Source organism: Eschscholzia californica, unplaced genomic scaffold, assembly GCF_041429995.1.
Source record: "Eschscholzia californica isolate CP2 unplaced genomic scaffold, dmEscCali1.0.p SCAF_5, whole genome shotgun sequence".
Taxonomy (NCBI): Eukaryota; Viridiplantae; Streptophyta; class Magnoliopsida; order Ranunculales; family Papaveraceae; genus Eschscholzia; species Eschscholzia californica.
Window position 1 is genome coordinate 36,695,405 of NW_028238472.1, and position 22,450 is coordinate 36,717,854.

At 34.9% G+C, this 22,450-nt stretch overlaps 1 protein-coding gene across 1 annotated transcript; it reads right to left on the reverse strand.

Moving 5' to 3' along the window:
• Window positions 1-9,659: 9,659 nt before the first annotated feature.
• Window positions 9,660-10,596, reverse strand: LOC147538916 (uncharacterized). Its single transcript, XM_086643042.1, has 2 exons — window positions 10,481-10,596; window positions 9,660-10,374 (listed from the first exon to the last, which is right to left on the reverse strand). The coding sequence occupies exons 1-2, from the start codon at window positions 10,594-10,596 to the stop codon at window positions 9,660-9,662; spliced, it is 831 nt and encodes a 276-aa protein (XP_086499168.1).
• Window positions 10,597-22,450: the final 11,854 nt, after the last annotated feature.

Below are 22,450 nucleotides of genomic sequence, written 5' to 3' on the forward strand. Positions count from 1 at the left end.
ATAGTCAGATTCCCATAATCCGAAAGGTTAAGCTGTAACCCCATATTAGTCGTTAAGTTGTCAACGTTAAACTCAGAAGAATGAGACGACATGTATGCTAAGAGGAAGAAGATGAAAAGCTTCTACTTATAATGGAGGGAGTTCATGTAAGTGGTTGGAGTAACCCAAGAGATATAAAAGGTGGAATCGAGGTTACTTCCTAGAAATGACCTAGGGAACCCAAATAAGGTCAGAAACGGAATCCAAAACAGCATAATTCCACTTATTCTTCTCGGGAAGGAGAGAAAGAATTAAAACTCTTTAGGCTCGGGAAGCTCAACCGATGAGAGACAACCAGACGGATTAATGCCCGAGGTTCGTTACATGCAAGGTTAGAAGAAGGCGAAGCAGTCCAATCCCCTCAGATTATAGTTGACACATGTTAAAAGATAATAAAGGAAAAATTAAAGTTAATAGATTCTTACCTGATTTTGGATCTGGTTATAATTACTTTTCTCCTTGCTAGTTGCTCCTTCCCTAGGCAAATCGAAGCTTCTTCTTACTAAACCGTACACTTGTCATGAATTCCTCGATGAGCTAAGACCTAGGTGATATTCTGATCTTCCTTTACTAGATTCAATAAGTGTATAGTTGCTTATAGGTTATCAGGAATTCCCGGTTTAATTTCTGTGGGCTTTGGATCTTGGATTGTTAATTATCAACCTGGATTTGTACTTAGGGTTTCAGAATTGGGGAAAAGAAGAGAGAAACGAAATCGCCTTGCTTACGTCATTCGACACCTTCTCCCTCCTCAAAAACCCAGATCCACTACATGAATAGTGATACTCTCCAATGCAATGCAACTTTTTTTGTTTTTTTGGGTGTTGCAAGAACCTTTTTGTTTTGTAAGTCCATTTTACTCTTTTGCAAACCCAACCCAAATATTTTCAAAAATTGACCATTATACGATTCAATGCAGTACGCTTTTGCAAACTTGATTTATATACTTTTAAATTTACTAGTGTACCTCCAATGTAATGCGATGGGAGATTTCCTGTTTGGACTTGCTTTCATATAATTCACTTGTTGTTTGGACTCCCTTTTTTCAGAGTTGCACTTTGAACTCTTTTTTCAAAGAACTAGTTAAATATAACAGTGTAAAAATATTTTTGAGATGAAAATACTATTTTATCCTAAACAAATGAGAAATACCTAACCCAACCTACCTTTAACCCACATGTTAACTAAACCTAAATAGTTGTCCCGCGAGCTGACCCTGGGAGAAAGAAATCCATTGACTGCCAAAACCCTCCATCGACCTTCATCTCATCTTCTTCCATTCTCTCTCTGTAGGTTGTTTCCTCGTTTCCAGGAAGTTCATGGTGTGTTTGGTTGCAGGATTCCTAAGTAGGATTCCTATCAAAAGTGAGATTTGGTAGGAATCATGAATCCTTGGTCTGTTTGGCTACCAAGAATCCTAGGACTCTTGAATCCTAAGGATTCCTAATTCCAAAATTTGTATTGGATCAAAATCCCACCATACTCCATAGGATTTGCTAGGATTTTAGATTAATAAACTTAAAGCAACAAAAAAAATATTTCCTTATACAAAATAATTATTTTAAAAATGTTATTTTTTTCAAAAATCATTTTTTTTCTCGCAAAAATCAGTTTTTTTTCCAGAAAATAATTTTTTCTCCGAAAGACATTTTTCCACAAAAATCATTTATTTCTTCAAAAAATCGTTTTTCTCCAAAAAATATTTTTTTTTCGCAAAATCCGATTTTTTCGACAACCGTTTTTTTCCCGAAAACCGATTCTTCCCCAATTTTTTTTTTCCTGAGATCCGATTTTTTCCAGAAAACATATTTTTCTTTGAAAACAGTTTTTCCTCCAAACATGTTTTTTAAAAATGATTTTCGGAAAAAAAAATATCGGTTACCGAAAAAAATTGTTTTTGAAAAAAAAATATGGGGAATTTTTTTTTTGAGAAAAAAACGCCTTTCGGGAAAAACTATTTTTGAAAAAAAAAATCGTTCACGAAAAAGTTAAAAAAACGGTTCTTGAAAAAAATTTACGAAGAAAAATGAGAGTTCTCGAATGAAACGATATTTGAGAAAACGAGTTTCGAAAACAAGGTTGATTCAATATTTTTTTAAAGAATATATGTATCAATAGGAGAATGATGATCCCTCAAAAGTCTCTCCTTTCTCTTTCTTTTTTCTCTCTGTAGCAGTTCTTTAACCGGTTTACAGATTTGAGTTTCCCTTCGCCGGAACCCGTTTTTTCTTTCTGTTGTTTATTGTTCTCCCTCTTTTTATTTGTATCTAGGATCTATACCCTCTCAGGAGGACGAGACCCTCGAGGAAAAAGAGAGAGAGAAGAAGATGACGGACCTTGATTGCAATTCCATTGGCGTCTTCTCTCTTCCCTACTGTTAAGATCTCCCTCAAACGAACCTCTTTTTCGAGAAAGTTAGGTAAAACAAAATTAATTTCTATACCCTCCTTACTCTCTCGTTTTCCTAGAAGTTTTGTGTGTCTCTTATTTGTCTTTCAAGGATTGTTTCAATTTTTTATCTTTAGAGAAGAAATAGATCAAGGATTGTTTCAATTTTTCGATCTTTAGAGAAGAAATAGATAAAGGGTTGACATTTCTATATGATTGAATGAAGAAATAAATCGGCAGATTTCTATCATTGTTAACAATCTAGGGTCACTCATCGTTTACATGATCATCATTGATAACTCGCAAAAGATGAACAGTAGAAAATAATTGTGATACGGTGATGGCGTGGTGATGGGGGTTCTGGGATTCAGGGTCGGCAGTTTTCTCTATGATGGTGGCGGTTTTCCGATGATGGCGGCGGCTCCCCGGTGGCGGTTTTCTGGTGATGGCGACGGTTTTCCGGTGGCAGTTTCCAGTTGACAGCGGCGGTGTTTCTTCCAGTTATTTTGTCGTCCTTTGAGTTTATTTGTACTAATAGTATAATAAAGGTTATGGTTCTTTGTTGGTCTTTAGGGCCTGTTTTGTTGGACCATTGTTATTTTCGTTTAATTCAGGGTAGAGTGTTTTGATCATAGACCACTATTGGGAGTTTCTTCATCAACTTACAACTCTCTCTACAGATGTACCGAAATTAGAGGCGCTAACCGAATATTTGCACGCCACGATTGACGGCGAGAAGAGAAGAAGGTGAAAGAAGCATCGGTCATAAAACTACCCTTAGTTGGTTAGTGATGGTTGTACCAGAAGAAGCCCACTAGCTCAGGCGGCTCTAGAGGCACCCCAAGTGGGCATAACTTGTCTTGTTTGTCCGACTTTGATTGTGTCTTTGTTTTCTTAGACTTCATGATGTAATTTTCATTAGCCTTTGGGCCTTTAAATGAAGTTTGAATTCCAAAAAAAAAAAAAAATTTAAAGAAGTGTTTGAAAATACTCAAATAATAATAAATCCTAGGATTCCTATTAGTTGCCAAACAAACTAAATAATGTTACTTGGATTCATGAATCCGCCATCCAAACACACCATCAGTGAATTAGGAAAGTGGGGTTTCAATGATATTTGCCTGGCCATCAAGAACAATGGGTTTTAAATTAGGGTTTTGGGTATATGGGTCTCAGATTTTGACATTTTAAAGTCTGGGTACCAACCAACTTTTTAGCATTCCAGGGTTCTTCAGAAATTTGGGTAGTGAAAATTTTCCAAATTAAGGGTTTGGGTTACACGAACAGAAGCAGAATAAAGATGAAATTACTAGTACAATGGATTCCTGTTCTTATTGTTCTTTTCAATTGTTCTTCTGCCTCATTTACTGCTACCGATAATTACTTAATTACTTGTGGTTCATCACAAAATGTTTCAATTCAAGGTCGGATTTTTATTCATGATTTGAAACACTCTTCAATTAAGTTAAATAGTAAACAAAACTCCATTTTTAGGTCCAATTCTAGTGTTCTTCTTCCATCTCCGTTATTTATGTCTGTTAGGGTTTTTCCTATACAATCTTCATACAAATTTGAAATCAAACAAAAGGGTAGGCACTGGATTCGTTTGTATATCTACCCACTTCCATATTCCAATCATAATTTAAGTTCTGCTTCCTTTTCAGTTGTTCTAGATAAATTTGTACTCTTGAATAACTTCAGTTTCAGAAGTTATAATTCTTCTTATCTCTTCAAAGAGTATAATTTCAATGTGACCTCCGATAGTTTAACACTATCCTTTATTATGTCGAATGATTCGATAACTTTTGTTAATGCTGAGGTCGTATCGGTTGGTTTCTAATATGGCAATGGCTATTGCCCCTTTTGTCACTGTCTCTCTGATAAATCAATGGAAACAGTTTACAGGTTGAATATGGGAGGTCCATTGATCACCCCTCAAAATGACACTCTTGGGAAAATGATGAGAACTACCTTCATGTTAATAATTCAGCTGTTCATGTATCGGTTAACCCTTGACGATTAAGTGTCGAGATCTAGTTACTCTCTCAAGCAAACACAAGCTCACTAACCAGGGTAAGAGTTAGGAACAACAGGTTTCCCTTTCATATGGACTGAATCTTTGGACCCTCGATCTCCGTACACGTGGCAGACATCGGTTTGCTGAGTTAAATAAACTAGGGGGTCCTAAGTGCAATATCAATTATATAAGGGTAATCTGAGAATTATTTAAAGTATAACTTCAGAGACAGAATATTCCCTTTTGATTCCGTCAAAAGGGAGTCCAAAGTGCAACTCTGAAAAAATGGAGTCCAAACAGCAAGTAGATTATACGAAAGGGGGTCCAAACAGCAAATCTCCCTGCGATCTTATTGCAAATCCATTGCAAAACCCATTGTAGATATTTTTAAAATTGACTATGATACCCCTCCAATGCAATGTAACCCTGCAACTCTTCACAAACCCAACGCAAATATTTTTAAAAGTGCCTGTTATACCTCCTTAATGCAATGCAACCCTTTTGCAATCATATTGGAAATTTTTTTGTAAATAAGTTTAAATGTGACTATTACACCCCACCCGATGCAACAGTTTTGCAAACCCCAACGAAAATATCTAAAAAATAACTATTACACCATTTGTATGATGCAATTCTTTTGCAACCCTTTCCAAACCCAATGTAAATATTTTTAAATTTACTATTATACCCCCAAATCCAATACAACACATTCAAAATCGTTTTGCAAATCTAATGCAAATATTTTTAATACTGTTTATTATGGGCCCTTTTGCAAACCCAATTCAAATATTTTAAAGTCGGCTATTATACTCTCCAATTTTAATGCGACATGTTTGAAACCATTTTGAAAATCCTTCGCAAACCCAATACAAATATTTTAAAATTGACTATTATGCCCCCAGGTAGTGCTAAGTCTATTGCAAACCCTTTGTATGTCCAATGCAAATATTTTTAAAATGAACTAGTATACCCTTAATGCAATGCTGTCAATGCAATCCTTCCAACTATTTTGTGAACCCTTTGCAAATATTTTTGAAATTGACTATTATACTCTAAATGTAATGCAATCTTTTGAAAATCTACTGCAAATATTTTTAAATTGACTACTCTACCCCCATGGAAATAGCTTTGAACCGTTTTGCGAAAATCTAATCCCACCTTTGTTAATCGCTCCTCAATCTTGTTTAACTCCTTCTCTTTTTAAGGTCATGTTTGGCGCACGAAAATCAGGTGGGAATGAAATGTGATTCTTGGGAATCACAATCATCACTACTGTTTGGCTCGCATGATGCATGGGGAATTTTATTCTTCCAGAAATGAGACTCTCCCTAAATGGGGTAATAGTAAACCCATAGAGGTGGGTGGGTTTGTGATTCCCATTCCCGAGAATGATTTAATTTAATATCTATGGACAATATTATCCTTAATAAAATTTTAGAATGATTAATATTAAAATCGTCCTTCACATAATATTTTAACTAAAAAAGTTAAAATTTAGGGTTTCAGCCACCACCATAACAACTTTTTCTCTCTCGTTTGAACGTGACTCTCTCTTGCTGCATCTCTAATTTTTTTTCATTCGATCTCGTTCTTTTTTTAATTCAAATGCATTTCATGACATTTAAAAATGTAAACTACATGTATTGTACAGGAGTTTGTGGCAGGTTCATATTGGTTATGTCAGGCGCGTATGGGTTGTGTCAGGCGAAAAACATCAGACTATGTACATGATATTTTTAAGTTTTTTTTTGTTGAAAGTAAATGCATTAAGCTTAAGAGTCTATTACAAGATCCAAATGAGAAAAACATACATAACCGTAAACAAAGTAAAACAATAAAATAACAGAATTGAGGACTTGCATAATATCGCTATGATTAGTGGAGCTTCCTTCATTCTGTAGCTTATAATCCTGCCAACTCTGCAAGAGGATGATATGTAATGTGGTCTTGAGAGTCCTTCCGGTAGATTGAAAGATGAAACTAGTATCGAACTTCCTGTAACATTGAAGTAAACAGACACCCAAAGTTTCTGAACGAAATGAGGATGTTTGTAAGGTGGAACCAAATGAAGATTCCGAGTTATCCCGCCAGCATTCTCCATATACAGAGACCATATCCGCTCGAGTTCCACAAAGTAGAATCTGATCAGACATCTGGTAAATGGGATCACCGTTATAGCCCGAGTATAAATGCCCTGCTAATCCGACAAATATTCGCAAATAAATTGCGAAGAGGGGTGGAAGTGAACATGTTAAGGAATTAGGACAAGTAGTTAAATCTATTCGTAAATCAACCACAAAGGTAATCGACAGAGATTGAGCTGAGAGATGAGAAACAAAAGGAAGGCTATGAAGATGGACAAAACTATGTGAATCGTAGTGCCTTCCTAGGTCAAAAGGTAAGTTAATACTAATATTAAACCTCTTATAAGACAATCGATACGAACACATTAGCCACAAAGTTAATCTATGGATCCAAATAAACATAATTTGATCTCTGACGTTAAGAGCATTCTTGGTGCAGTCATGAAGGATGGTAGGTGAATATCCAAGGTTTAAGTTGTGTTCAATAGAGATGGAATAGATGGTTGAACCGAGGCTTTGGTCATCGATTAACAGAATAGAGATAAAAACAACCACCATATGACAAGCTTTAAGCTCGACCTCTATAGATGCAAGTCTAATCATCAAGTGAAGTAGTAAATTAGCCATGCAAGACTGATTATTGACTGTCTAACAAATTCCTAACCTATCATGGAAATTAGAACCTGGGCCCAGAGCAGTTAGACAACAGCTTAAATAAAACCAAAAGCCCTAGATCAGGAGCTAATATGAGAAGAAGATCAACTAAAAGAATAATATTAAGCAGCAACTAATGAAAATAGAGATTACTGCCCTGATTATAGAAAGAAGCCTTGTTTTTCGACAATTTGAGCACAAATCCACTTTCTCGGCTACCTCCACTTGACTAATTTACTGTCTTCTAATCGCCGATTCAGGAGGAAACCATTATGTAGAGCATTTTCCATGGATTTCTTTGAACAATCACTTCACGTGAAGCTTCCTATCTCACGCGACGATCCGTGAGATGATCTCTCCAAGACCTTTGCGAAGTTCCTTCTGCTTCTTCACGAAAAACTAAGATTTATGGTTTGAGTGATTTATAGAAGAGGGTTTTAGTTGTTTGGTTGAAAAGGTAACCAGGAAAAACAAGAAAGTTTGAACTGATTTTTATAGAAGATTAGGTGGTTAGTAGTTGATATGATGAGCTGATGTTGAAATTGGTATGTGTTGGGGTGGTTTTTGATGGTATGTTGGTGAGACAAGAGGTTGCATGTGTGATTAAGTGATTTATGATGGTGAATTGAGTGGTGGCTTCTCGTGGATTAGGGTTCAGATTGGGGGAAAAGGAGAGGGAAGAGTTGGGCGCTTACTGACGTCAGGCCACCCCCTCTCTCCTCAAAAACCCAACACAGATTCACAGATTTATGTCATGTGCAAAATATCATATAAAGGAATGTCATTTGAAAATGTACTTCGCACGGATTTTTGTACTCTCCAAATACCAGTTAAAGAGAATGACATTTAGAAATGTATTGTGCATCGGAGAACTATGACATTTTGAATTGTACATTATGTGATGCACACTGGCAAATATTGTTGATATAAAAAATTTTACATGTAAAAAAATATAACCTTTTTTGGTGCCAAAGTTCGCTGACATCCCCAATTGAATGAGGATTAGGAAGTCAAATTTGACAATTTCTCCATAGTGAGTAGGGATGTCAACGAGGCAGGTTTGGGACGGGTTATCCCTTTCACAAGTTTGCTTCAATTAAAAGTTGCTTAACCGTTACCTACCCACCTCACCCTGTTTAATGAAACGGGTCGGGTCGGGTTCAAACATAAATTTCAAATAAGTTATTTTAATTAAAATAATGTATCATATAAAATTTTAGTTTTATCAACTTTAAACAACTAATTACATACTATAAAATAGTTAAATTGATAATATAAGATAAAAACACTTAGAAAGATTTACATTTTTAATCGGAGGGGGGCGGGGTGATTTTACTACCGAATCCCAAACACGACAAATGTTTGGGCAAAAACCCGCCGGTTTGGACCAAATTGCCACCCCTAACAGTGAATGTTGGTGTCAATTTTGGCTTACCAGTATCAGTCAGAATAAAGAGACTTAATGCTGAGTCAAGCTTAATTGATTGCTCCTGCTCCGTTGATTCTTTTCTCCTTCTATCCCGCTTCTACTCCTGAGAACCTAGGGGAAAAAATCAGCAAAAAGTTCGGAAACCTCTCTAACGCTCAAGATAGTCAGATTGTCCTGACAGATAAAAGATTTGAGTACTGATTGAACCTTAGAGTTCTTTATGAATGTGTATTCAACATACCTTCTTCCAGGTGATTTGGTGCTCTTTTATAGGATGCTTTGGTCGACTATTCCCGGACAGCGACTTTAGGATAGTGGAGGTTAATCGTGTCGTTAGAGGTTTAGGAGTTTCTTTCTTTGGGATTATCCCATGTCTTATATATTTAGGAGTTCCTTTGTTTAAGGATCCTTGATTGGTATCTTTCCGAGCCTAGGAGATGTTTGCTCTTTCTGAGACTTTTGACGCCCAAGTTTAAACAAATACTTAAGATCTTTGCCGATTGAGATCTTTGATTAGATTCAGGCTTAATTCGGTAAGATTTGACACACTTCCACCTTCTAATATTTAGGGCTTAAGTTACCGTCCTTGCTTACATGGACTTCTTAGCCTTCCCCTGAATCCCAAGGCAGACCTGAACATATGTATTTCAGTAAAGGCAGGGGCTTAGGTGCCTAAGACAATCCTACCGACCCTTCAGTTCAGGGCTTGACTGGCATACCTCCTTTGAACACGACCTCCCTTGCTGATTTGATACGGGTTGACCCACGAGATTTTAGTCTTCTCTTGAATCATTAACCTAAGTCAACTGATGACCATTTTTTGTATCATCAGTGTGCACGCTCACACAAGATATTAGAATTATTTTGATGAAATTGATGCATTTGCAACACACCATATTTGGCCCCTAAATTATGTCCATTTTCACTTTAATATTCCTTTTTGACATTTTTTTGGCTATAACAAGATTTGTCCGTCTGTTATTTTACATTTTTTTTCGATGGGATACATATTAAGGCAAACACATTAGCAAAGTCTTATATAATACAACTAACTTAAAGAAGAAACAAAAGAAGGCTCAACATTCCAAACATATTTCTGCCCCTTTATTCTACCCCATTTAGCTAGAGCATCTGCTTTGGTGTTGCATTCTCTGGGAGCATGAGAGAAAATGATGTCTGTGAATTGGTGCTTAAGAGCAAGAGCCTGAGCTACGGTCTTTCTAGATTGCCAGTGCAAACCGTCCTTTTGATCATTGGTATAGTTGATGATGTTTAGATTATCACTCTCAATATGAACACGTTGGATTTGGAGTTTGCTTGCCCATAAAATGCTGTAGTGAATAGCCAAGCTTTCACATTCTTTGGAATTCTGTCCTCTCACCGTATCTGCAACGACGATGATAAAATTTGCATCTTCATCATGCATAATGCATCCTATGCCAGCTAATTCCGTTAATTGCATAAAAGAGGCGTCAACATTTATTTTGAGATATGGTGTCGATGGAGGTCTCCATTGGCGTTTCCTTGGTTTTTCCCTGCATTTATTGGTTAGAGCTGATTCAAGTTTTAATGGTGTGGTCGTCGAATTGTTGATGCGACCGATCATTTGTATAGGGGTTTGTTTAGAGTTAGTAAAGCAGTTCTCGCATCTAGCATTCCATATGAACCATAATATTTTGGCATATAGAGTCGTAATTTCCTCATCCAAATTGTTTCCATTGCTGAGTCCAGAGACAAATTGAGGGCATATGTTCTGATCTAACCTGAAAATGGAACCATATAGCCCTGGCATAGTTACAGTGAAGTAGCACATGATCTATCGTTTCGCTTTAATCACAGTTCGTACAAGTGTATATATTACCGATATACCTGCCAATCTTGTCTCTTACTGGTATACTATTAGTACAACATTTCCAATGAAATAATTTAATACGAGGTATTGTGCTCATATTCCATATGAAGAACCAGTCATTAGTTTCATTCATATGCGTATTGGTTCCATTCCTCAAATAATTGTACATAGATTTAATAGAAAACTTACCTGACTTAGTGAGCGTCTATTGAGCGGTATCCTCTGTTTCGTTCTGCAAGTTAATACTAAGAATGACATTGCAGATATTAGTATCAAAGCAATTATTAAGCAGGTCAGTATTCCAGTTGTTGTTGGAAATTAGTTGGGCAACCCATTCAAGGCTAGAGTTATGCAGGTTGGTAAGAGGAGGTGGGATGATCCAGAATCCAGTAATCATGCCATATACTAGTCTTAGTCCCTTTATATATGTGCCAGAAGACTAGGCTATCCATTTGGCTAAACTGATTACAGATGGCTTTCCAAGGCCAAGAATGGTTAGCTTTGGGAGTCTGTTAGTTTACATTCAAGTATGTAAAGTTACTACTCACTACTTTCTCTCAAAATTACCTATCACATCTATTACTTCTTTGTGTGAGAAATTAAAACTCAATGGTTGGTTTTCCTAGTTTTTTTTTTTTGTTTCAATCGCTCATGAAGATTTTACGTGGATCTTATTTATTCTCATGTAAAGTTTTTAACTAGACCAGTTACGTTTTACATATTTAGCTTCTCAAGAATTTTTTTTTATATTATATATTGCATTGCACAGGCACTTTTGTGACAAATGCAAAATATTATAACAGTTACATGCAATCTCATCTGATATGTTTCTCTTGTTGTTTTAAATCACTTAGTTGGATCAAAATGTTAAGAGATAAGTATTAGCAATGATATAAAAACATATAATATTCATAAAACATTTCTTTTAAAACAGTTTGCAACTACGTATATTGTTGAAAGTGACTGGAATATGGGTTGATATCTAACCCAGTTTACGACCCGTCAACCCGCTTACGGTCTCGGCGCAGAATTTTAGACCTGTTAGCAGAGCTGGTTACTGAGACAGGGTTGGTATACGAAGCAGAGCTCCGATGCAGAACTGGACTCCGAGACAGAGCTGGAATGCGAAGGAGAGCTATGTCGTCTATTATTGTTAGCGTATCCATGTGTAATTCGGATTTAGAAAGAGAGAGTCGGTGAGGCAGTGTGTCAGTGGGATTAGGGTTTTAGTGGCTATAAACTAAAATTGTAGGAGATATCCGGGTCGAATTCTCATGAATCTTTTGCGTAACTAGTTTGCTTATCATAGTGAAAATCATCGGGATATAGTCGTCGTGGAGTACGTCTCACCAACCGAACCACGTAAATCTCTTGTGTTCTGTGTGATTATTCTTTATTTCCTATTGCTTTTCTTGAATTACTTGATTTTGATCACAACAAACCCCTTTTGTAATAACATATACCTTATAAGTATAAACTTGATTCTCTAGTAATATTAGACTAATCAAGTTTTGATTAAATATGGTTGTGCCTTTAGTTTTAGTGTCTATTATTAAAAGTCTTGCTTTGATTAGGAATTAGTAATTTTATCAAATTAGGAAAGTAAGTCTTTCAGAAGCTTGCCACAACTAATTCTAATAGAATGACATTTGTTTCTTTTGTTATTCATTTCAGAACTAAGAGCATCTCCAATAGGACACTCAAACTCTAAAACTTAGAGTGTCACTTAAAATCTTCAGAGATTTTGTCAAAAAATCTTCTCCAATGGGACACTCTAACTGATACTCCATGATGATGAATAGTGGCGGATCCATGTAGGGTCTAAGGGGGTCTATAGACCCCCCCCCTCAACTTGTACGATTTCATATACGACACCTAATAAAAAATATATATGTATCGTAATAGTATAAGTAGACAAAGATTGCTACTAACAACAACAACAACAACAGTTGTTGGCCCAACAGATAAAGTGTTGAATTATTGCTTGAGTTGACGTGGGTTCGAAACTAGGCTTAGACATTTTTTTCTTTACTTTGTTGGAAGGAGGAAGCAGGGGGGTCACGGGTTCAACTCCTAAAACACCCTTTTTGTGTGGCGAATTATTTTTTACCCCCCTCAAAATAAATCCTAGATACGCCACTGATGATGAGGCATTTTTTTTGTTGAAAGTATGAAGCATTTAATATAGATACTCTCAAGAGAGACACTCGAAAATTAGAGTTTTTTTTAGACTCTCTAAGTGGCACTCTAAAATTTTAACTAATAGAAAACTTTACTTTTTTGCTACTTTTTGCCTTTTGAATTCAAGAGTGACATGTGTACTAAGTAGAAATGTTTTAAAGATCTCCATTGAAGACAAAAAAAAGTTTAGAGTAAGCTTGTCAATGGATATCAGAATATTCGACATCCGATCCGCATCCGTATTCGAATTTTAAAAAAATATCCGAAATTTTGGATTCGGATACGGATTCGAATATCCCTTATCGGATATCTGCTTATCGGATATCGGACACTGATACGCTCATATTCGATCCGATAAATATCCGTATTCAATAAATATCCATATCCGATAAGAAATATAAAAAATTAATAAAAATTAAAATTTATTCATAATAATATATAAAATATATGGTAGATTTATTATTTAGATCTAATGGTTAAACATTTAAAGAAAAAAACTTTGAAATTTTGTTAAAGTTTCGGATATCGGATATTATCCGATATCCGTTAATATTTTCGGATTCGGATATTGAAATCTAATATCTGTCGGATAATTATCGGATTCGGATAGCTTATCAGATTCGGATACGGATATGCCTATATCCGATCAGATAAGTTACCATTTACAGGCCTAGTTTAGAGTGTCTCTATCTTGACACTGAGGAAAGAGAATCTTGACTCTCACTTTTGACAACAAGGACTTTAGAGTTTTTCTTAGAGTGTTCCATTAAAGATGCTCTAATATAATCATCGGTTTGGTATTTTTGTCGCTTCCCCCTTTTTTTATTTGTTATTTGCTTATTTTTTAGTTGTTTTATATTCCATATTTGCGGTTCTTAAAATTTTCTAATGTGCTACGTGAAAAGAAAGGAGACTATTGTTTGTTTTGACAATAAAATGAATGCATGAAAAGCCCAAAATATAAGCCCAAACTATTGACGACATACATAAGAGTTAATTCCTATTTGGCCCCCTACTTTGTGACCAGCTTCCTTTATGGCCCCCAAGTTTTTGTAAATTCAAATATGGCTCCCTTTTTTGATGTAAATGTCCTAACTACCCTTCCTATAAATATTTTTTCAAAATAAAATTAAAAAAAAAAACATAAATTCCACCTCACTTCCCTCTCCACCACTCATTTCTCTCCACGTCACCTCTCTCTCTCTCCGATGAAGGTCGCCGGCCGGCAACCTTCAAACTTAATTTTTTTTTCTCTCTCTCTCTAAAAAATTCCGGCGAAGGGGGTTTTCCCTCGCCGGAGTTTTGGTCTGTTGAACTCCCAAATGGATCCCATAATCCTCTTACCAAACCCACACCTTGTTCATTTCCAATTCTTGAAGTACGATTTGAAAGTCTCCTAGTATGAAGACGAAATTTCTGTAACATTAACAAGTAAATTCATCTTCAGTTTTAGCTTCATCATCAAATTAAACAAAAACCCATAACAAAATAAGAAGATTCAAGATCAAAATCTACTAAAATTGATCATCAAACCCACCTGAAGATGACTATTAACTTCATCATTTGTCAGACCATCTACCTTCACCGATTCTCTTATTTGTTTAGGTGTTTCCACTGAACAAAAAAAAAAAAAATTAAAGATCAGATTTTGAAGCATAAGAATCAGGAAAAAAAAAATCATTTTACTTCAATTTACCCCTTTTTCTGCTAATCCTACTCTTACCCAGATTAGAATATATCAAAAGCTGAAATCATTCATACTTAAATCACAAACTTTAACCTAATTAAATCAGAAATTTTAGGGTTCTAACCTTGAGAACCACTAAGTTGTTGTAGAGCATTAATGAATCTTCTATGTAGATCAGGTGACCAACATCTTCTTTGCTTCCTAGATGAATTTTGTGGTAAATTTAAAGTTGAGTTTGTCACTGATACAGATGGGTACCTGGGATTCAAAGTGTTAGTACCTGAACCTGTGCTTGTAATCTTCATACTTATAGAACTAGAGAGAGAAATTGATTCACCCTTTTTACCTTCCTTCACCATCTTCATCTCTGGTAATGGAAAAGCAGATTATCCTTTAAATGGAACAAATGCCCCTTCACCATTATTGCATGGAAATTTCATGGGAGTTGGAGAAATTTTTTCTTCTTTAGCTATCTGTTCATCACCATAAACAAAATCAAACTTCAATTTCAGATCAACCCAAGAAGAATTTTATTCCCTAAAAAAGTAAAAGAGAATTTGATTTCTCTATCTTACCTCTACCAAATTCTTTTTCTCATCTGAAGTATCAATTTTGGGCAAATCTGTACTAGTCCAAAGCTGAACAAACCAGAACTCTGGCGAAGGGAAACCCCTTCGCTGGAGTTTTTAGAGAGAGCAAGATGAGAGAAAAAAATTTAAGTTTGAAGGTTGTCGGCCAGAAATTTTCCGGCCGGCGACCTTCATCGGAGAAGAGAGTGGTGAGTTGGAGAAGAGAATGGTGAGTTGGAGAGAGAGAGGTGAGTTGAAGAGAGAAATAAGTGAGTTGGAGAAAGAGGTGACGTGGAGAGAGATGAGTGGTGGAGAGGGAATTGAGGTGGAATTTATGTTTTCTTTTTAATTTTATTTTGAATATATATTAATAAGAGGGGTAGTTGTGGCATTCACATGAAAATGGGAGGCCATATTTGAATTTACAGAAATTTGGGAGCCATAAAGGAAGTTGGTCACAAAGTAGGAGGCCAAATAGGAATTAACTCCATATATAAATATGTTGTTATAAATTGTTGACAACATATACAACAATGTAAGGACTTGCTATAATATGTTAACCACATATGTAATTGTCCTCACTTCTTATTAAATGTTTACAACATATATAATTACTAGTAACAGCCCGTGCCTACGGCACGATAAATAATAGTGCAAAACCCAAAAACATGTCATTTTCTTTGAACATTTTCGTTTCTTGGACAACATGAAATTATTAATCAAACCATGTAGTTTTCTTTGAACACTACTCTTTCTTGAACACAGGGCCGGCCCTGGGCCCAAAGTGAACAAAGCGTCGCTTTGGGCCCCCAAATCTAGGGGCCACATTCAGGAAGAATTCAACTTGAGGTGCCTTTAAAATACCAAGTAGACTCACAACTTTGTATAGAAAAAGGGCCACAAAAATGTGTGTTTTTGGAAACTTGGCCACAATAAAGTTGTTTTAACAGAATTGAATCCAAAACAAAGTAACTGTACATGGGCCCCACAAACAATCTTTTATACTCTTGGCAGTCTCTCCTATCCTGTCATCTATCTCATACTATAACTCTCCCCCACCCTCTTGTCCGACACTCTCTAGTTTTTTTTTTTTTGTTGAAATGACACTCTAGTTTTTTTTTGTTGTTGAAATACTAGTTATGTGTATATAATTAGTTTTATTTTCTTATGCTTCTTAGTTAATTTATTTGAAACATGTTTATGGTAATATTATTGTTTTGATTTATGCTATTACTTTAGTCACACCAACTATCATTATTACCAACTATCATATTAATATAATTTTATTTTTATTTTGGACGGTTAATAACACTGTTATTTATACTTTATTGGCTCAAGTGCAATAAACAATAGATTTCACCCCTACTGGAAATCGAATCTAAAATCGCTTGTTTTTCAGAGTACTAACCAACTGAGCTATCAGTTGTTAGCTTTACATTTTTATTTTCCAAATTTAATAAGAGGTTCAAAATAATTATTATGTATCAATACACAAACTATTTTGAAATGTAATTTGAACTACTCGAATTTTTATAGTATTAAATTAATAATTTAATATGACACGGCTGTTACTACAAGGCTATACGTATAGAAAGTTGCATTTTAATTTGACTCAAGTCTCTCGTCTTTGTCTAGTCTCTGCTAAACAACGATCAAACCTCCATTACCACAACACTTTTACCTTTCTTATGAATTTCGTTGACCACTGTATCGAAAGTTCGACTAACAACCTACTAGTGCTTTCTTCGAATCCGAGTCAATTTTCAAGTACTCAATTGAATCGTTTGAGTCATACTGCATAGTTATTAACACAAGTTTCATGTTTAAAGCTGACATTAGGTGTGTAGAAAACGTAGAAGTTCCAATACACAAATTCTTTTTTTGTGAAACACATGTGGGCCACATTTTCAAAGCTCGCTTCGGGCCTCCGGAATCTCAGGACCGGCCCTGCTTGAACAACATGAAATTATTAAGCAGTTTTACAAACATGGAAATGAGTAGATGGAAATTAGTTCTGATTTTGATTCCCCCTAAATATGAAGTTTTTGTAGTAATCCGTTAGTGTGAAGAAACTATCAATTCTTGGAGAAAAGAAGAAAATCATAATTGTTTGTAAAATCTTACAACCAGAAATTTTATACATTTGCAAACCTACAAAGAGAGTGAAGAAGAGAAGAGGTTCAATTGTTGTTTAACCAGCTTTAATAATTTTTAGAGGATTCTACTTAACCATATCTGTTATTCTGTGAAATAGAACGAATAATTTATAACTTTTTTCTTGTTGAAATGCTTTAAATTTATAACTTAATGACGTACAGTAGTCAGCAGAACAAATTGTTTTCATTTGCTCTTGGTTGATCTGTTTTCCTCGAAATGCCAGCCTCGATGGGTTCTGAAAAAGTTATCCTTCATACCCATGGTTCTTGTTTCTTAAAATAGGACCAACCTACATCCGCAACAAACCTCACTGTAATCAGAAAAGAAGATGAAAAGTTGAAAACAATTTTGTTAAGCATAATTTGCAAGTACCCATCTACTTTCTTGTTAAACCCAAATTCATTATAATGTAGATTATGAAAGTAAGGGCTCTGAAATTGACTTGTTACTTCAAACTTAACAAAGAAACATCTTACATAAAACATGAACAACCCCTAATACCTAAATCATACAATGGAAGAAATAATATATAGCAGAAGAAATAGGAAAAATCAACAAATGTAAGAATTACCGATATGCAACTATGGTCATTATTGGTATACGACGATCTTTAGATCATCATAAGCCACTCAATATGCACTATGTACAACCCACCTTTTGTCTTATTTTAACTCACTTAATTTTTTTCCAATTATAAGTTAGAAGTCATAGTTTTTTAGATAAAATATTAACATTCAACATAAATAGGATTTAGATATTTCTCAAAAAAAAAAAAAGGATTTAGATATTTATTGAAGTTTGGATAGAACTAAAACAATGAAAGGTTTTTATACTTCATTGTCAGGGGCGGCCCTGACATTTCGGTGGCCCGAAGCGAGGTCTGAAAATGTGGCCCTTTCTATCAAATTGTAAAACGTATAAATGTATTTATATGAAAACAATAAGTACCGCAAAATATTTTCATCATATTTATATAACAAAATAATTTTTTTTGATAATTACAATCACTGAAAATTTTGTTCTTCTTAAACTTTTGGATGCAAAGTCACTAATAATCGTCGAATAATCAAGACTGTAAGCCATATTCTTCTCAATTGATAATGTAGCTAACCCGTTTAACCTTTCTTCTGACATAGTAGATCGAATATAAGACTTAATCAACTTCAACTTAGAAAAACTTCTTTATGCAGAGGCAACAATAACTGGTATTGTTAACATAATTCTATAAGAAACTCATGTGTTCGGTTAACAACTTTTCATATCTTTCAAAAAATCTAGCACTTCAGTTGGTCTTTTGATCTCATTTGGTAAAAGACGCTTCAACACTTTCAGTTCAGAAAATAAGTCCAGTCTGTCTATGTCATATGACTCATTATGCTTGAAAAAGGTTTCAAGGCGAACACATGAATATCTCAAATCACCATCATCTTGGGAGTTTAACTTTTTTAACTCAAACAGAAAACTAAATATTTCTTTGTATTTCTAGTTTGCTCGAATTTGCTCTTAAATGAAGAAAGAGTCTGATCTAATATGTATATGTAATAATTAACTCTAAATGCTTCTTCAGGTGACATTGATGGATCTTCACACGCATTCTCGTTAAACTGTTTCTTTCTTCGAATAATACTTTTTTTCCGAAATGTTGTTTCAACTCTCGTTTTAATGGCAATCTCTTTAGCTTCAACCAATGCCTTCTTCAATCTCACTTCTCTATAATCTTCAAGATAACGAATGAGTCCATTCAATTTCTCTAATGCAACATCAATATCTGTATCTTCAGTTTGAAGTGTTTTGCTAACAGAATTTACTGCAAACAATATATTATGTCAAATAACCATGCTCAAAAGGAATTCAAAATTTTCAAAGTCTTGTTTTAATATATTTTCGGCATCATAAACTGTTTTTGAATCATCACTTGTCTCCACCAATTCTTCTAAATCTTCTCGGAATTGTGGAGCTTCAAACCTAATGTCTTGGTGGCCCTTTTACTTAACAATCTTTAAATGGGTTAAGCTTATCGTAATCATCACTTGTCTCCACCAGTTTTTGAATCAATACTTTCTACTTTACTTTCCCAGAAATCAAACAAACTGTTAGGCTCACCATTCATTTAAAGATCATCAAATTTGGTGGCCCTTTTTACTTAACATTTTTTAAATGGGGCCCTTATAATTTTCTTAGAGAGTTGGACTTCTTATATATTTCTTACAGAAATTAATGTATCGGTGGCCCCTAAAAGCCGGTGGCCCGAAGCGACGCTTTGTTCGCTTTGGCCCAGGGCCACCCCTGTTCATTGTGAAGATATATACAAAGATACTGATCAGTTTATCATATACTACGTTAAATTAGAAACTAAAAAGTTATTCTCCACGAGAAAGTGAGTCCTCAAGTTTCTGAAGTTTGGACTGATTCGTATAAACCTTGAAGTGATCGAAGATAAGTTTCCTAACTATTCTCAGATTTTTCCCATTATCTACAATACCTACATCCATCAAGTATTTATTTTTTAGACCTAAAGTATAGGTTCAACTTCAAAACCCTTAATTTTTCCCGCCTTCAACATAACTTCTATTACAACTCTCTAACCATATTTTCCATTTGTATCTAATACTTTAATGTACCCAAAGTCTCTCACAAAAACCCCTCCCCTCTCTTGTATCCTACTCCGAGTATGATACATGCAAGTGTTAGATGTTAAGGAACTCGAAAACTACCATAAGTATATAAGAGATAGGGTAGGTGAAAGTCCAAAATAAAAAATATTTAGAACTCACCATAACGAATTCAAAGAAAGCATTATGACTAAATGATAGTCTTTAAGTAGTTCTAGACAGTAAACCTGCACCATAACACCAAACAAATCCTTCATGCTTCTTCAAACAAAACACTGCAAACCTCTTTTTAAATTGATTCAAATTAATCATAAATAAACAAATGTTACCAGAACAAAGTTAATGAAGAGGGTAACAAGATGCTAAATCAAAAAAAGAAGTCACGCTTAAGTTCAACAATCTATCAAAGAAAGCCGCCAAAAAAAGTAAAGAGCTAAGTAACTAAAAGGAAACATACCCATGTTCCATTTTTTCAGAATTCGGCGCGTTCATCGGCCTAAATTTCATTAGACAATACAAAAAAATAAATAAAAAAGAGAAATCATGTATGCACCAATATGTACATAGTCATTGAGGAATCAAACACATTTTATGCAGCTTAAAATACTAAATCTTCATGCTCCAAACATACCAAATTTTCAATCTTCATCCTTCCATATTAACATGATGAACTTCAAAAGTGCACTTATCGCCATAGAGCTGCAGAAAAAATAAATTAAAGATTCCGAACGACAAAAAAATATACCATCCATATAACAAAACATTAGCTTAGAGTCAACGGTTGGTAGCCCAAGTGGTTCCAAGGTGTTGACATAAACTCCAGAAATCCCTAGAGGTCCCAGGTTCAAATCTCAGAGAAGGTGGAATCTTTGGTTATTTGAATTGGTATTACTAGGGTATAAATAATGTGGTAGTGTAGTTGGGCTTTAGACCATTATTCTAGTTGGGCTATAGGCCAGGTTATGTTAGAGATTGAGTTGGCTATAGGCTAGGTCATGTTAGAAGTTTGAGTGGGCGGGTAGCAAGCTTATCACATCCTTGATGTATTCAAATGCCAATTGTAACGACAATGTAATCGGTTCTCAAAAAAAAAAAAACATTAGCTTAGAAATCCAAAATCTAACATCATTTATTTCATTCAATACCCAGAAAGTTATAAATTCAAAATGCAATAGTTATTTCATCAACGGGAAGTAAGAGGTAGTGAGAACTAATTTGAACCCTAAAACTGATAATTACAAGATTGCTAAAGCTTTTAGGTTACTTTCCTCTTCATCATGAAAGTATATTCAAACTCAGCTTTAAAGGAGCGATTTTGATGCCGTAGTACAATGAGATTCAAATAAAACAAAATTTGTGTAAGAGGTACAAACCTCTTCTCAAATTTGTGTAAGTTGTTCTCCAGTCGTAGCCATCACCAATTAGAACGTGATGAGAGAGGGATAAATTAATTATTAGAGAGAATAAGTAACCTAAAGCTTATTAAATTTTGTAGCGAATGAGGATAAGAGGCAGGTAAGAAATGAGAAGAAACTTTAATGAGAGGAAGAGGAAGGGTCCATAACGCTCTTCTACGGAATAAGAATGAAGGGGGTTGAATAGTGCAGATTCAACACTTTTGTATACTTTCTTGCATTTGGTGGGTGAACAATATCTTTTTTTCTTTGGTAGGTAATGGATCTAGTGGTCAAGACTTAAGAGAAAACGCAACAAACGATCGGATTTGTCTTTCAATTTGTCTCAGTCATCACAAAACATTGTATTTTTTATAATAGACTTAAGAGAAAACGCAACGAACGATCGGATTTTCCTTTCGGTTTGTCCCAGTCAACACAAAACATTGCGTTTTATATAATAGATGCTCTTAACAACATAAATAATGCATTAGCCAAAATATTATTTTTTCGTTAATGGGTTTGTCAAATACAAAGGACAATATGCATAACAATTTAATTTTCGCAGAAGACAAGTTAAATAATACATTAGCCTAAATGTTTATGTCGAAAACATAACAAAAAATACGGAAACCATTTCTTTCTTCACAAGACAAATGAAAAATGTCTTAGCTTAAATGTTAGTGTCGGACAATATGTTTGTCAAATGAAAAAAAAAATGCAAAACAATTTTTGAGCAAAAACTAATTTGTTCAGAAATTCATAAAATCGTTGAGAGGAAACTAAGGTTTGTTCAGAAATTTTCAAAAATGTTTTTCACGTTGATTTGGACCGAAATTTCATTTCTAGAGTAATTTGTACTTTTACGAAATGAAGTTTTTTACAATATTATTTAACTTTGGACTTAATTTCATATTATCTTCCAAATTTTGAATTTTATAATTATCCTCCCAAAACATAATTACTATCATTCATGTAATTGGTATTTTAGATCATTAAAGGAGAAGACGTTGTTCATGAAGTTTGCTTGTAGGGGCTTCTTTGGTTTATTAGTTGGAAGAACATTCTTTACTTTGCTCCAAGTAAATGAAGTCTCCTTGCAAAAAAAAAAAGTTAAAAAGGTCTATCTTCAACTAAAAAAAAGAGAGTAAAAGAAGTATCTCTATTAGTGCTTACGATATGTATGTAGTTCAGAATAGGTGTGGGAAAACGCCCGAAAACCTGAGATCCGGCCCAATCCGTCCCGACGGTTAGTATCCGAAATTCGAATGGAACCCGATTCGGGCGGACCCAGCCCGAAATTTCGGTCAGGCGCGGGTGGGACTCGGGTAAGGTGAGTTCCGACCCATTAGGCCCACCTGATTGGCAACCAGTACTAGCCCGCCCG

What these genes read in the sequence shown, in the direction of transcription:
- LOC147538916 (XM_086643042.1), bottom strand. Translation starts at nt 10,596, where the DNA reads ATGAATGAAACTAATGACTGGTTCTTCATATGGAATATGAGCACAATA. An exon ending in GTAAGAGACAAGATTGGCAG is followed by an intron (nt 10,375 to 10,480) that starts GTATATCGGTAA and finishes TTCCATTTTCAG; the next exon opens with GTTAGATCAGAACATATGCC.